A 16694-nucleotide genomic window follows, 5' to 3' on the forward strand; every position below is an offset into this window, starting at 1 on the left:
GGTGAGACACAAAGCAGAGGACAAAAGTGGGCATGGCTTAACTAAGCTCAGGTCTCTGCTGGCAGAAATTCTTTCACTAGGAGAAAATTTACAGTTTTAGCTAATCAGACTACAAGAGATAAACCAATGAGTGATTTAGTAACCCTCTCACTGCATTGAACACTGAATTATGTCCTTTGTCATTTTATTAATCCAAAGTGTTGAAAAACTGAATCAGGCCCAAGCAGCTCTGAGCTCTTAAAAGTATCTTTCATTGTCTCCTGGATTTTACAACTTCAGTACTTATCTTTTATAGCTTGTTTTTATATGAAAAACATTTAGATGAAATCTTGTGTACATTCATAACAAAATTGTGTGGGTTGGCAACTGCAAATAATCGTGCATCGATAATCAGTTACTCTGTATATGCTATAATACCGATATATACTCTATTATTTTGTATAAAGAATTGCTCTTCATTTCATGTATCATACATTCAATTGAATTTTAAAAATGAAAAATAAAATTTGGTGTCAAACATTACAAATTAAAGACATGCAAAATATATGGCTGTAAAGTAAGGTATACCTGTTCTCTAGCTAGCCAGCCATTTCTCTAGTATTAGAGTCTTATTTAACTCTTGGTAGATATGCTTGTGTATAGTATTTTTATCCCTTCAAAAGAAACGTTTGCAAAGTTATATTTGAATAGAGTAGTCAACCTTGGATTATATTTTGCACTGAAAAATTTGACTGTTTTTTATTGGAATTTTTTTCAAAATAAGAGAGACCAGGTAGCTCCTTGTGACCAATGCCTCAGTTTCTGTGTCCCGTAGCTATATAATGGAAAAAACCTGCCAGCGTAATGGAATTAGATAGACCATGTAATGAATGCATATTTTTCTCTAGATTTTGAAGAATGGGATGGGTAGGCAGTGATACGTGGGTCCTTTAACTGAGGAGGAAACAAAAGGAGCTCCATATTTGTAGAGAGAACTGTGGATGATCTGTACAACTGCATCTAACTGTTGTCAAAATACAAGGAAAAGTGCTCCGCAAGTACAAGCAGGAAGAAACAGAGGTACAGGGCCAAGGCTCACTCTTCATTTAAATGCCTTTGGGCAGATTTTCTGTTTGAATCTATCTCATAGCTCCCTTTTGTGACACTTAAATGGCAACAAGTTCTTTTGTATTTCTGTTTTGAGTCTGTACTGAAGGTTTTATGTTCTCAGGATTATGGTATCCTACCCTGAATAAAACATGAGTTTCTCATCAAGTCATCCTTTACTCAGCTTGCTCAAGCAGGGACTAGTCAAGGTCTAGTGCTGCACATGTGAGATACAGGAGTCTTCTCTGGTTCTCGATTACCTTGCATCTTGCAGACTGTGCAAAGGTAGTTTGGATAATGGATTCCTTGGAAGAAGAAAGACCTGATACTCTCAGCCTTTTCAGTTTGCTTTGATAGAGTTCAAACTTCTTGAGGACCATCCCAACAAAGTCAAGGAATTTTTGAGTTGGAAACAGTTTGCAAGGACATTGAGATACGATCTTGAAGAAACTCATCAGGTGCAGGTACAAGTTGGGCCACTGATCAGCTAGTGCTGACTCTTACTTAGGCAGCATATCCACTGTCATCATGTGGGCTAATACAGCACAGAACAATATATGCTTAGTTACACTAATGAAGGTGGAATACAGGATGGATATCTGGAGGTAACAGTAGTAATTTTAAATCAAATAATTTTAGCTGAAAAGAGGTGTGATAGAAGACTCTTCTCAAGATAGATTTGCCTTTGTTCTCATTTATCAGAAAGATACTAGTTAAGCTAGCTATCCACATCCAGACAATATTCTCTGTATAAAGGAACAGTTAGCTATTTAATTCAGTTTTCCTGGAAGGTGTGCTACTAGTGCCTGCTATAAGCAGTCCCAAGATCAGCAATTTTCTTACTGTGCATCTCTCTCATAGTGAAACAAAGTATAATTTCTTCACATGAAAAACTCAAAGGTCACAAACTTCAAAACTTTGGTGATAGAGTAATAGATTATTCTAAAAAACAAACAAAAAGCAGACTAACACCTCTTTCAATCCCCTCACACAAAAGAGAATGCAGATTACACCATGCTTTAAAAAAAGGGAAAAAGTTCCTAAATATTTTCTTTAAGTGGGGTCTCAACAACAGTAAAATAGTGACTTTTAGCTTGATTATCTCATGAAAACATGAGAAATGTTCTACAGGAATCACCCAGATTGCAGAAAATGAGGAAATGTATTACTGTGCTGAAGCACTGTTTGTCAAGGAACAATTTTTTGTTTCTACCACACAGTGTCATTTCCATAGCACGGGTATAATAAAATAAATCACCAAAGAAAGCAAGACAGTCTTGTTTTCCTATTTTGTTGTAGAAATAAAAATAGATCTAAAGAAGGTGTGTTAGAGTGAGAATTTTATGGTCTCATGAGTGATTTCACATTGGTTCGTTGCACAGAGGGTTGTACCAAGACAAGGAGAAGAAGGCACCAGAAATTAAATTATAGGAAAATCAGCTTAATAGGGTATCAAGGCTGGAATCTTTGTAAGACCAAGAAAAGCATTGGTGATATATTATGAGTAGATCAAATCGGCAAGGGGACTTGATGTTACACAAAGCTTGGAAGCATGTTCAGAATAAAAATGATTTGATGGAATGAGACAAGAGGTGAATTCAAAGACATTGCAATGTGCATAGGTGTACAGAACATGGGGGCAACTTTAGCAGCTGCACATTTTATGAATGTGAGAATTGAAACCCAGATGTCAGGAAGGCAATAAGAGAGATAAGCACCTGGGTGAACATTTTCACTGTTTGGATGGAGTGACATAATTCTTAATTACCTCTAGTATATATTTTACTCTGTGATGCTAATATATTTTGACCCAAGTGTACAGAGTTGTAGGCTTATAGTATTTTAAAACATCTTAAAGTAAACTCACACTTCACAGTAGTGGAAGCAGTTCTGACAACTAATTGGACCATCTTATGTTGCAGGATAACATCTATTCATCACATTTCATATGGGGAGAGTCAGATTTTCTCAGAAACAGAATAAGAGACAAGAGACAGTTTTAAAAATACAGCATTTGCATTAAAATCGGAATTCAATCAGTATTTTCTGCTTTTTTGACAAATTACCAAAAACATTTAGTCATCTTGAAATGACATACACAATCAAGTTTTAAGGTCAGCACAATTTTTTAAGGTTACAGAAGTTATGTAAAATTTTCATTTAGAAAATAGAGACTACTGGAAACTGATCTTGAAAACTAGGGGAACGTTTTAAGTACCTATACTGTATGTAGGTCCTTGGGAAGTCTAAAGCCTACCCGTACATCAGCATTTTCATAAACATGCTGTTCTGTGCACTGTGCTTCCTGTTTCCTTGGGCCAGGGCCCTTGACATTAAACGATGAGGCTTTTTTTTAGTATATTTTAAAATTAAATTTTGGGTTTTTTTTAACGTATTCCAGACATTTAAAATATTTTTAAATTGACCAAACCTTTCTGTATGTTATATTTATAAAAGTATGTTTAAAATAGTGCTTACATTTTTTAAAAAAAAGTAATTTAAACAATTGGCAGTGGCAAGAAAGTATACAATAGCAAAGCTGTAACAAATTATTAGAAAAGGTCATGTTCACAAAATGAGGTCAGTTTGTGTTTCTTAATGCTAGTAAGTATTCAAATTGCAATTTCTTGTACTACTCTGGTATTAGCAACCTAAAATTTCACTTGCCTTTTTGGCAAAGGTACCTCCCTTTGAATTCAGTCTAGAGTCTGTGATTCCTACTTGTCTTTTTAAAGTCATGTTGTAGCAGAAGCCTCAGTTTGCAAGCCTCTCAAAAGTTTTGCACGAAGTATTTATACTGGGCTAGAAAATTAAGTTGTTCCTTTCTTTCTGTGAAAGATAACTGTTTTAAATACTTGTCACAGTAAATCTATGCCATCTATTCCTTATGGATTTTTGAATGGACAAATACCAGATATGAGTCATCCAATATTCATCAGGCTGTTTAATCATCTAAGGTATTTGTTCCCATGTATCAGATGGTTTATTTCTCAAAAAATGTTCTAGAAGGAAATATGTAGGCCTGATAATAATTCTCCCCTCTTACCTTCTTTTACAATGGAACATTTATTTTTAAATGCATCTGAAGAACAAGTTGGTTTTTTTAAAGCACTTCACAGAAAATTTCCCACTTTCAAGAATGCCTCCATCTCTCAGGCTTTTGTGTGGCACTCTTAAACACAGATAACCACTTCATACCCCAGATGTTCATAGTGCGTCCTACTTGCTTCCTGACAGATTCAAGAGCTACTATATGCTCTGACATGAGGGTAGTTTCCAGCAACTGAACAGAACTTGACTCAAAAGGAAAACAATAGGGAAGAAAATGTATTTTAGAAAAGGCTAATTCTGTATGGATGCTGTATAGATCAGTATTACTTTTGCTTCCATCCTTTGAAAGAACATCCTCTGTGGGGAGCAATGAAATGCAAGAATATCAGAACCCAATAATCACTGATCAGGCTTTTAGATATTCAACATGAGGCGGGTTTAATGTTTCAAACAAAATTTACTTATCTGAAGATATTTGATGTTACATGGGATTTTGATTTAGCAGAGGGATATGGCAATGTACTGAAATCACAGTGCAAACACAGTGTAGCCATTGCAATTACTGTTGGATCGCAGTACAAATCTGATTCCCATTACTGGCCTTTGTATGCTCACCGTCACAGTGCTGGGCATCCCCAGGTGCCGGGAAGGAATACGTGAGTTAAAGTCAGCTCAAGCCCATTGCTCTGTTCAAAGTTTGTTTTGTCAGTTGTTCAGTTTTTATACTCTCTGTTGGGCTGAGCCACATATGCACTTACCCCTTGCTGGGCTGGCTAACTCAAGAAGCCATTCACACTCTTTTGATTAACTCAGGGAAAAACATTTACACAAGCAGTTAATCCACTGAACTGATAGAGGCATTTATCTAAAACCCTCCAATCCCTTTTCTGTTGAGATAAGTTCAGCTTTCTTGCAACAGCTGTGGTCAGTCACTCCTCACATTCTTCCCTCAGCTTCATCAGCACGCCGCCCTTGCCCATCTTGTCTGACCCTTCTTCTGTTTTAGGGGTTTATTGACCAGACACAAAAAGGTAAACTTTTCTTTTTTTTAAATAAACAAGTTTGTTTAAGTAAAGCAGGTGTGGAAAAGAAGAATGAAAGATAGGCTAAATAAGGATCAAAAGAGTGGAAAAAAGGAAAAGTGTATACATATACACGCAGAAACGTAGAGACAATTGGTCAAAGTAGACACAGCCATCATACCATGTGCATACATATCACCTTTTAACACTTTATACCAACATGGAGTAGTGTTGTACCTGGTCACAAAGGTAAATAAGTAAAAGGAAATAGTATGGTTGGGTTTACATATTTTCTAGTCATTGCGATGATCCATTAATAGCAGTCTTGCCTTAGCTTCTAGGTTAGGGTTCATTCTATCAAAGAAAAGCAGAATTCAAGCTCTGCTTTTTTCCATCTAGCATAATGTTTTAGAAGATGTTTCTTCCTAATGGTCTTTTTATGCCATGTATGTATATAAGAAAGTAATGGACAACAATAAAAATGTTTCTTTATAAAGAGTAAATTCTCGTTCCTATTTCAGTACAGCTAATCCCAAGATCAGAAGTGCGATATGCTTAGATATTATGAGGACTGGAAATGTCTAGTTCACACTGCTAGCTTTCCCTGTTCATTCTTGCCCCAGGAAAAAAATATGAACCCTAGAAGGTGTTGATAGGGAAAGCTATAAATACAGCCTGAAAGATGGTAAAACAACATTGTCACATTGCCCACCTGTAAAGCAAAGGTAATTGTAGGACAAGTTGGAAAAAACAGAAAGCAAGTTTGAGTTGTTAAAAATACTTCCTCTGGGGTACAGCAGTATTCATTGTCATCATCTCCCCATCTTGTCTGTAGAGTAACAAGGGTTTTGTCAATGTACAGAAACAGAGTTTTATGGTAGGAAATGGGCACCAACTCCTAATCTGAGGCATGTGATACTCATTCAAAGTAAACTGTGTATCTGTTATGTCTGTCCAATGCATCAGTGAAAAGCATAACCTCAAGATGAATTTATTTATGCATGTATTTGGTGAGAACTGTTCTGAAATGGCTGGCACTCAGCTTGAAACCTGTTTCTGGCTTTTTAAGTAACAAGCTTCTGCTTTACTTTCGAAAGCCCCGTTCAGTTTTGTTGCCAAAGAAGTGAGGTGTCTCCTTTTCAAAGTCACATCTTATTTGATTGTATACAGCAGAGTTCCATGAAGCTTTCATAAGGCACTCTTATAATTTACCCATGTAAATTACCCACTTTTAGGACTGAAGGTCTTTATTGTGTAAGTCCTAAAAGTAGGCTTTTCTACTTCTGTCCAAAAGTTAAACTTATAAATGTAGATCAAGATTATTAATAATTTTCTATGCCATGTAAAACAAACATCTACAAAAATTGTTTATGCAAATCACACCATGAGGAAGTTAGAGTAATGGATCAAACTAGTTCAATTTCTTAGAAGAAGATTGAGTTATTGCTTAGAAAGATTACATTTGATTTTTCTTCCATATTAACGGTATGAGAAAATATGAAGCAAAGCAAATCTTTATAGCACATTACTCCATACGCTGTGACTTTTCACATTTTCTTCTGAACAGAATGACTTAGGACCTCTTCAACATCAATTATACGCAATCTAACCAAGTTTTTTTCTGTTTCTAGATTACAGGTGCAAAAGAAAGTCAAATGTGGAGGAAAGGAAGTTGTGACTCTTTTCTTTTTCAATTTATGGCTTTTTTCTTTTCATTTTCCAGTATGCAGTTTTCTTTTGCATCATTCTCTTTTCCTGTTCACCCATATTTTTATGGTTCCACTTGGTGATGTTGCTTTACAAAAAAAAAGGGGGGGGGGCAATTAAAAGATTTAAAAAGTATACAGGCTGTACTCAGTGGCCATGTTACAGTGTGTTGTTGCTTTAAATTTTTTCCTTTAAATTTTTTCAAAATTTTTTTCCTGTGTTGCTTAAAAGTTAAAAAACAAGATATGGGACTTACTTGTCAGCTTTTACATTAGAAGGAGGTGTCCTCGAGTTCAGAGCTGCCTTGCTTCATAAAGTATTTGGAATAGTGGTGGCCTGAGTATGCTTTCATATGGTTTGAAGCATTCTGGATAGTTCAGTATAAAGCTGATGAGAAGAATTGTAGATGAATGTCATGATACTGAAAAGGCAGTGAAAGAGTAGATGAAGTTAAGTATTGCTGAATACAAAGTAATGCATATTAAGAAAAAAAAATGAGTCTTTAGCGTATTTGTGTGAAATCTGAAACTCAGGAAAGAGATCAGAGAATGATAGTGGGCAGTTCTCTGAAAATGTCATCTCAATGGTCAGCTGAGTAAAGTGACTGTTATGACTGACTAGGAAAGAATAGAGAACCATCGAAAAATCATAACGCTGGTCTTTTATTAACCCATGGTACACCTGACCTTTTGACTATAACCACTTTTGTCAGAAAGACTGTAGTAGAACAAGAGAAGGTAAGGTATGCAGAGGGCTATAAGATGTCAAAAAGGTGTGGTTGGCTTCTGCTTGAGGAGTCGCTAAATGTGCTAGAGCTTCTCAGTTTGTCATTGAGATAGCTGACAGAGCTGTAGGAAGGCATAGATGGCTTTGAATAGATGAACAGAGCTTTATATTTGAGTTAGAATACCCCTATGCAGTCTTCATAAAAAGAGAAAAATGTACTGTTGTACACAATTACACTCTGGAGATATTTGCCATCACACGTTATGGACCCAAACTCTGATGCAGGTTAAGAAGGAATACCTAAATTCGGAGAATAAATGCTGTGGTGGCTGTTAAAGACAACAGTATGGATGCAGCCTTTAGCTCAGGGGATCCCTACAACACTTGTCAGCAAAGGCCAGGAGTGGACAGTGGGGAAGATTCACTTACTGTCTCATCTGTGTATTCACCTTGAGAGAATTGTTTTCCATGTGGGCTGCATTTTAGAAGAAAATTAGTATCTTCCAGCAGTTCTGCCACCCCATCCCTATAATAACATATTAGACATCTGTGGACTGTTCATCAGGTGCAAGAACTAAGGACCTAAAACTGTACAATCACACATTCAGAATTTGTTCATGCATGTATGGCATACATTGATATGCCCTCCCCATTTTTAGACTTTTTTTCCCCACTCTAAGGATTAAAGTGCAGCAGTTTGTTTAAAGGGAGAAGAGTAAGCTTAATAGTATATTCTGAAACATAGAATCACATACTTATTAGATATTGATAAAGTATTTTTCTGGAAGTGTTAGTTTTCCTAAGATGTACATAAATCATAAACTAACAAAACAGGTGAATAAAATTTGAGTTACATTTGTGTAAAATGCAGCAGAAGTTGATTTGGTTTTATCTCATTATTTTTTTGAATGTCTTGCATCGGTGTGTATGTGCATTTGTGTATATATATACACGCACACATATAGGTGTAGTTATCCCTGTTGATATTTCTCACTTTAAAAAGAAAAAAAAACAATTTCTAGGCTTTTCTGTTTGCATTTGAGATTCCTGTTTGGTAACTGTTTTGTTTGGATTGCTGCCGTGTTTTAAGGGCTGCTGATTCAGTGACAACTGACAAGACTTTTTCCTGGAAATTGTCAGTGTCTGGGACTCTCTTCAGAGCAGCTTGTGCTGGTTAGACTTTTAAGTGTCAGCTCCGTGGAAAGCTTTTTTCTCCTGCTTCTTAACATCTGGGCTGCTAACAAGAATCATGTTAGATTAGTGATCAAGTCCAGTTAAGCACTGTCATTTATGCTCACAGGCCCATTGATTTGCCAGTTCAAATTTAAAATACTTATGTTTGACTCAAAAGCCAGATGTACTTAGGCACTAAATTATGTTTCTATTGCAGTGGCTTGCTAGGTTTGTGCATCATCAATAATTCAAATAAGGTCGTGCTATCAGGAGTATATCGCTGCATGGCACCTTCTGAAGGCTAAAGATTTTTTTGGGAAAGTTTGTGATGCAAATCGTCATGAGTTTTTCTGCACGTTTTCTATCTTTTTCAGGCTTACCTATATTTCATCAGTGTTTTATACTATTGTTTAGGAACCTTGGTGTAGAAACTTCAGAAGAAAATTCCATGCTTAAGTATTACTTTTATTCATAGTATGTGCTTAAGCAATATCAGTTGTATGTATACTAACTTAATAAAAATAGATCCATTGTTCGTGAAGTTCATGAACAGTTTCAATATTCTCGAAATTATATCTAATGTGCATTCAATAGTAGTAGTATGTTTCATTATTTTACCTAGACGACAGGGAATGCAGTAGACACTGGGAATCTGTTCTATTTTACTGTTTTTCATCTTGGTCAAATTTGACAATTTTTACTGATGGATAGATAGCACAACAAGGAGTGTACTATCCCTAGACTCCTGAGAATATAACACACTCCTTCATTAAAAAATGCTTAAAAATGGAAATGCGTGCTTTTTTTCTGAACTGTGCTATACAAATATATGGTCTTTTCAGTTCTTTCAGCTTGTGTTTTCAAGTGTTGGAAATGGAACATATGTATTTGTTTTTTATGGAATTTTGATTTCATATGGACTGGAAATTCAGGTAGACTCTGCTCTTGATCAGTAGTGGAAGGGACATCTGGGTGATCCTCTATCCCTCTTCATCAAAGAATATGTTACAGGAACTTTTTTCTGTATTTTGTATGGTCATTATTGCCTTATAATCTAGAAAAAAAAAATCCGTGGGGCAAAACATTACTGTTCCCAAAACAGAAGAGCTGTGAAATAGCTCAGGAATGTGTAGAGTTGATATCCAGGTGATATCAATGGATTAAACTGGTGGTATGTGGAAGGGTCTCTTTATCTTTTAACACGATCTAAAATTAGCAAGTAGATTTTGAGGCAAGTGTGAGGAAAGAGATTCAGAATAAGCACATAGCTAATGGCATGACAAACCAAGTTTGAATGTGTTGTGAAACCAAGGACGTTCAGAAGAAAAAAAATTCAAATGTGCTAAGTAAGTAATTTGGGTGATTAAGACTTTCAGAATAATAACTCTAGTTCATTGGATCACTATGAAGGGAAAAATAATAACCATTCTCTAGCCTTTTACAATACAATATTAGAAATGCAGACATATTCAAGTCATACTTGTGCGTTGCATGGTCACTGTAAGAAAGAACAATGTTTGTATGTTTGCATATTTCTTAACGTGCTTTTGTTTCTTTTACTGTGGATTTTTTGTTCCTGCGGACAATGCTGACAGTAGCCTTTTAATATAGGTAGTGGATTTATGTTATGGGCAGCAGGCTGTGAATGAGTCGGTAAAGCTGACAAATTTGTTTGGATACTTTAGTTGGTAATGTGTTTTGTGTAACATCCCTGTGAGCTGAGCTCACAACCAAAGCTCTTCAACCAAAAAGTTGTAAATGTGTGCCTACTTTGAAAGAATAAATAGTTTGATGATTTAATGAGGATGTTAATTAAGAAACCAGGAAATTTTAAAGAAAATTCATTGCATTATGTAGATGAAATACCCATCTCTATGGGTAGCAGTAATGGTAGTGGTAATAAACCACTGCTATGACTTTGGCAAAAGTTCTACTTTTCTGAAGCAGCATGTATTTCATTTGGATATTTACGTGTTTGATAAGAAAATGTAGTCCCTTATGTGGTTCTTCTAGGGCACAATGGTAAAGCTTTACTCTCTTAATTTATATTGCATGTATTTTCTTCTGAATTAACTTGGGAAATAGGTATCTACAGAGTGAAGTAATTTGAATATTTTACATTTGGCATGTATTCATTCAGTGTCTTTTTGTTTCAAAACACAGCTTTCTTTATAGATAAATAACAGGATCCTTCCTTAAATTGTCAGTGTGATGATGTCACTGCTTTCTAGCCAACACTTTTCAGATACTAAGTGTTTTAATTTGAAGCTGTGCGTTGAGACCGTGGGGTTCACTAGGAATACCTTAATCATAACAAGGGAGCAATTGTTCCTGTTTTTTTTTTTTTTCTTGTGGATTTAACCTTGGAGCAGTTCCAGCTGTGTTAATAAGCCACAGGAAGCTGCAGTGAACGTACATATATTTAAGGAAGAAATTCCTTCTCTTACCTAATGCAGAGACAACTAAACAAGAGCAGCTGCTTACTGAAGTCAGCTTCTTTTTCTCTACATGTGAAATTTATAACCAAGGACAAGACATGAAACTAGTTCAGGGCTAGTAGTTGGCTGATTTACATCCAGTAGCTGCTGTTGGATGTGGCTTTCACATATGAGGTTGACTTTGTTTAATAGGGGAAAAGGCATAAAGCATTAATTGCATTTGATACTTTTGGACAGTTCTAGAATCAGAAATCTAATCTAATCTAAATGAAATGCAGGTCTCATATTTCGTATGTTACACTTAAAAAGGTCAAACATAATCAATTCCCATCAAGGAATGCCAAGTATAAAAACATTATTGATGATATATATTGAGTATTGTTGAATATGCCTACTGCTGCTGACTGCTTCTTCTGCAGAATAGGTATGAAAGTTGCAATGTGCATAGTTCTTTTGGAATAAACTGCGGGGCAGGCAGGATAGTAGACAGCAACTGATAGTACTTATGTTGTTGTATGGAAAGAGATTGCTAATGTACTTGAACCTGCCATTTTAGAGGCCAAAAGAAGGTTAGGGGACTTCTTTACCCTACAAAAAACTAGAGAGCGCCAGACAGTTTTCAGTTAGTACTCAGCATCAACAGGCAGAGGGAGGCTTGGGAATTCTCTTTCTGTAGATCCCAGCAAGTAAGTTTTATCCAGCTAAGGATAGCCATCATCAGTAAGTGTCATGGTTTAACCCCAGCCGGCAACGAAGCACCACACAGCTGCTCGCTCCCTCCCCCCCAGTGGAATGGGGAGAGAGAATTGGAAGGGTAAAACTGAGAAAACTCTTGGGTTGAATGATGATGATGATGATGATGATGATGATGATGATGATGATGATGATGATGATGATGATGATGATGATGATGATGATGATGATGATGATGATGATGATGATGATGATGATGATGATGATGATGATGATGATGATGATGATGATGATGATGATGATGATGATGATGATGATGATGATGATGATGATGATGATGATGATGATGATGATGATGATGATGATGATGATGATGATGATGATGATGATGATGATGATGATGATGATGATGATGATGATGATGATGATGATGATGATGATGATGAAGAAAAGGAAAATAACAAAAATAAAACCCAAGAAAGTGATGCAAATGAAAACAATTGCTCACCACCAAACAACCAATGTCCAGCAAGTCCCTGAGCAGTGCCCCCTCCTGCCCACCTCCGCACAAATCCAAAACATAGTACCTTACCAGCTACTGTGAAGAAAATTAACTTACCCCAGCCAAAACCAGCATAGTAAGGAAGGTATTTCTCAACATCTTGCATTCTAGTAATAGGAATGCCCACGCTTCAAAATGAAGCACTGGATTTTGTCTATGGCAAGAGTAATTTTTCTATTTTGTTTTAGCACTTTGTAAATTCATTGGTGTTGGCTGAAGTCAGGGCCCTGATGTCTGCTGCTTCTGCAGAGCTACAGTATTAAAAGCAGCTCTATCTTTTTCAGTTTGGTCATCAAGACTTGAAAGAAAATGCATGTAATTGTGGAACTACAAAGCACAAAATGGTTTTAGAAATATTTTTCTTTTTACTTCGGCCACTGGAGCATAACATTCGAAATAAAACATTACATTTCAGAGCATTTCTTGCTTATCTTATTTTCAATAGAGTTAATATAAATGATACCTACATTTAGCATGAGGTGTCATTTGAAGGACTTAAGGTTTTTTGCTTTGAACATGTTTTGCCTTTTCTTGTACCCCAATTACTTTTACCCTTGCTCCATTTTTTCTCCATTCTTTGGAAAGAAATACTGAAAGTTGAAATATTCTGCCTTATTCAAATCTAATTTGATTGTTTTGTTCAGTCCTGAGCAACATTTTTTGTCACATGAGTTCTGTGTCCAAAAACTTTCAGCCAGATCTGTTAAGAGCAACACTGCCAGACTAGTGATGGGGTTACTACTTGAATTTCATGCTGTGGGTGAGGCATTGTGGTCACAGACTGACAAATACTTGGGTTGTAAGAACAATGACTTTTATCTTGTTAACTTAGAATGCTAATTATGACTAAATTTCAAACACTGTCAAACATCTCAAACTTGACCTTTACATGCTAACATCCAGAAAACATGTTGATCCAGAGGGCACCATTCCACTGAAAGGATGTTCCTGGGAAGCAGGCCAAACACTTGAAACAGCATTTTGATTACTTACTCTGAAATTTCAAATGAGTGATGACAATAGGTCCCCACTAAATGTATTTGTAGTCTGAAAAAGATTACTATTACGCAAATTAAGCTGCATGTTCCTCAAACTTTTACAATTACAGACATTCTACTTTTTAGAAGCTGAATTTGAAATCAAGAACCTACCATTCAGGCTTCTATTTTTTGAAAACTTAGATATTATATAGTAGAGGCATTATAGCCTCTACAGTGAATGTGTTTGTTAGGCTACAGTCTCGTACAAATTCTTCTAGTTCTGTGACACCTGACTCTTTTACACATTTTTTAAATCATTCACATGCTGAACACTGTATCAGTACTTAAGAGTGATAATGTAGGGGCACAACTCTGTGCTTTGCATTCTATTCTTCTGAGTCTGTCAGAGGAAATACCTGTTCAGATTTGTGCCCTGTTGTTGTAGACATCTGTTTTCATTTACAGTAGTATCGATATTCATATGTGTGTTCTATCACATCTCATTAAGGTACCTAGCAATGCTTTTAAAGAACACATTTTCTGCATGTTGGAGTCTGTGTAATCAGGTAATATTACTATCAGGTAATATTGCCACTGCTTGCTATTTTTTTGCTATCTTTTATCCAAAGTTGTGCTAAAATCTGTTGTTCTGGCTTATGAGTAAATAAACCTTTGTGAGGTATCTGTTTATATGTTTGGATGACTCTGACCACAATAAGGTTTCAGACCTGTTTGGGGTCAATAATGCCATCATACATACAGTTAGTAGTAACAAAAAATAATTTAATGTGGTGGTTATGTTTCCTAGGTATAGCATATCTGAGTGGAATGTGCAGTGAAAAACGAAAATGTATAATTGCAGAGGACAATGGTCTGAATCTCGCTTTTACCATTGCCCATGAAATGGGTCACAAGTAAGTATGTGGATAACAAACCCTAGTATTTGTTTGCATGTAATATTACTGTTATTTGATTAATTTGATTGTGTACTTCAGATTTTCCTTTTTTCTTTTAGGAAGGCTTTTAAATTGGATGAAAAATTTGGAAAACAATGTTTTTGTTATTAATAATAGTGACATGTATTGATATATAGTATGTAAAATAAGAAAATGTTTACAGCTTGGAGGAATACAGGAATCTTTATAGCTACACAATGACTAGATTAGCTGGAAGGACTGACATTGTCTAGAGGAGAAGCAGGTGCCCCAAGATGTTTTTTCTTTTGGGACTGTGGTATTGTGTATCAGATCCAGCTCTGACTATTGTTGCCAACAAACATTTTAATGAGATTGTGAGTTGGAAGAGCCCTTATTTGATTTGGCTTTCTCAGACTAGATCCCATTAAAGTGTGTAATGGTCATCGATCATCACAACATGAATATTGTTTTTTTCCTCCCCTTAATAGAAAAGGACAACAAAGTGAAGGTAAAGGTAACTATCCTTCGCAATTGGATTGGATGTTTTTACTCATTATATGAGGAATACTTTGAAGCAAAAGTGAAAAATTCTCATGTTACAATAATCAAATTTGTTAGTGGAAGTTGTATTTGATTCTTGGCTTCAGTAGTTGTTAAAGAAAAATAAATAGGAGAGTTCTTATTATAAAATAAAAGGGAGGTGTGTATTAACCTGTCATTTTTACCTGCACTGTCTGCTCCAAGTATCTGTGTATACATTTTTAGAATAGCAGCTTCAGAGTGACAACAGAGAGGGATGTTTTATTAAATCCTTTGAACCTCTGAATGTTGAGGTTAGATATCTTAGGACAAACACTTTGAATTAAAAGTGATTTGGTTTAAATTTGGTCAAAGCTGTCTGAGAATGGAGGTCATAGCATCTAATGTTGAAATGTGATGTTGATTACAAGAAAGAATTGGAACTTAAAATATTTCTATTTAAAATTTGTCCTGGATGCAAAATAAGCACATTCAGAGCAATTATATAACTTGGAGGAAAAGGGTGATATGAGTATTAGGTGACACATGAAATTGATCTTTTCTGTTTTTTATTTTTTTGAGTTTTCATAACTGCAGAAAGCAACTCCAGGTTAATATAACCCAGCCTGTTTGAGTGATAGTTTCGATAAAGGAAAGACTTCAAAAGAAAAATGTGTTTGTGTTTTGTACCCACATGCTGTCCTATTTCTTTTTTTCACTGTAGTGTTTGCTAATATTGGAAGGGGGGATGGGTAGAGGAAGACTCGTTTTCTGTACGCTTGTTCTTATGACAGTAAACCAAGGATAAGGGGAAAAAAACAATAACTGAATAAGATCTGCAGATAAGTTCACTAATGGAGTAAGTTAGAAAATTTTTTGAGGCAGGTATGATAATACCAGATAATCTAGAGAAATATAAGTACTGCTTTATGCCATGCACAGTAAACATATGTTTAGAGAATAAAAAGCTTGGCAGCGGAATTACTGGATTTGAAAAAAGAGGCATCTTGATCAACAAGAAATGTAACACCTTACGCTTCATGAGAAATGGTGATGTACAAAATCCTAGATGCAGAAAAAGGGAAGCAGGTACAAAATTCTTGCAAAGTTATGGGTGATGTATTGGTTCTGCATTAGCAAATTTGAGAATGTGAGATACTGATCTCATAAAGAAGTTTTCATCTTGCAGCAGACAAGTCAGACCTATTTTTGACATTGTAAGCGCTGCTGGATGCCAAACAGTATCTGGAACAAGTTCCCTGCCAAGCTAGGCAGGGAAGCTCACTGCTGCCTAGCAATTCTTCCAAGACTGCTGCACAGGCTGGGCTCTATAACCCTTGTTGCATTCGGTCCTCAACTTGAAATATTTTCATGGCTTTCCATTGCTGTGGGACTGAGGAAGAGAAAGGATTTAGCATGATCTTCCTACAGGGACATAAAAACTAAATTGCTGATATATGAATCCTGGGGAAAAATGTTAAAGGCTACACTATGAAATTTCAGAACTTTCAAATCCCTCCATATTAATTCAAATAAATTTGGAGAAACAAGTCATTATGGTATCCCAGCCATCATATTCTCACAGTAATAATGGCATTTGGATGTCCTTAGAGACATTCTCACATTTCTTTGCAGGTACTGTAACAGACATTTAAAAACAGTGGAAATAAAGAATAAACCAAATCTGGTTTCACAGTAAAGGACAGGATGTTATTTGAACCACACATTTCCTCAAGAAATTCAACCTCATGAAGGCTAGTAACAAGCCACGTAGAAACTAGGAAGACTACCACAAAAGTGAAAAAACAGGTAGCCAGAAA

General features: G+C 35.9%; 1 protein-coding gene across 1 annotated transcript in view; it reads left to right on the plus strand.

Annotated features, from left to right (window-relative positions):
• Positions 1-16694, plus strand: part of ADAMTS19 (ADAM metallopeptidase with thrombospondin type 1 motif, 19) — a 175405-nt gene that overhangs the window by 81976 nt on the left and 76735 nt on the right. Inside the window, exon 9 of the mRNA XM_009321242.1 lies at positions 14247-14352. Coding sequence (XP_009319517.1) covers positions 14247-14352 — 106 coding nt within the window. The remainder of the gene's footprint in view (positions 1-14246; positions 14353-16694) is intronic.

Source organism: Pygoscelis adeliae, unplaced genomic scaffold (assembly GCF_000699105.1).
Source record: "Pygoscelis adeliae isolate BGI_AS28 unplaced genomic scaffold, ASM69910v1 Scaffold73, whole genome shotgun sequence".
Taxonomy (NCBI): domain Eukaryota; kingdom Metazoa; phylum Chordata; class Aves; order Sphenisciformes; family Spheniscidae; genus Pygoscelis; species Pygoscelis adeliae.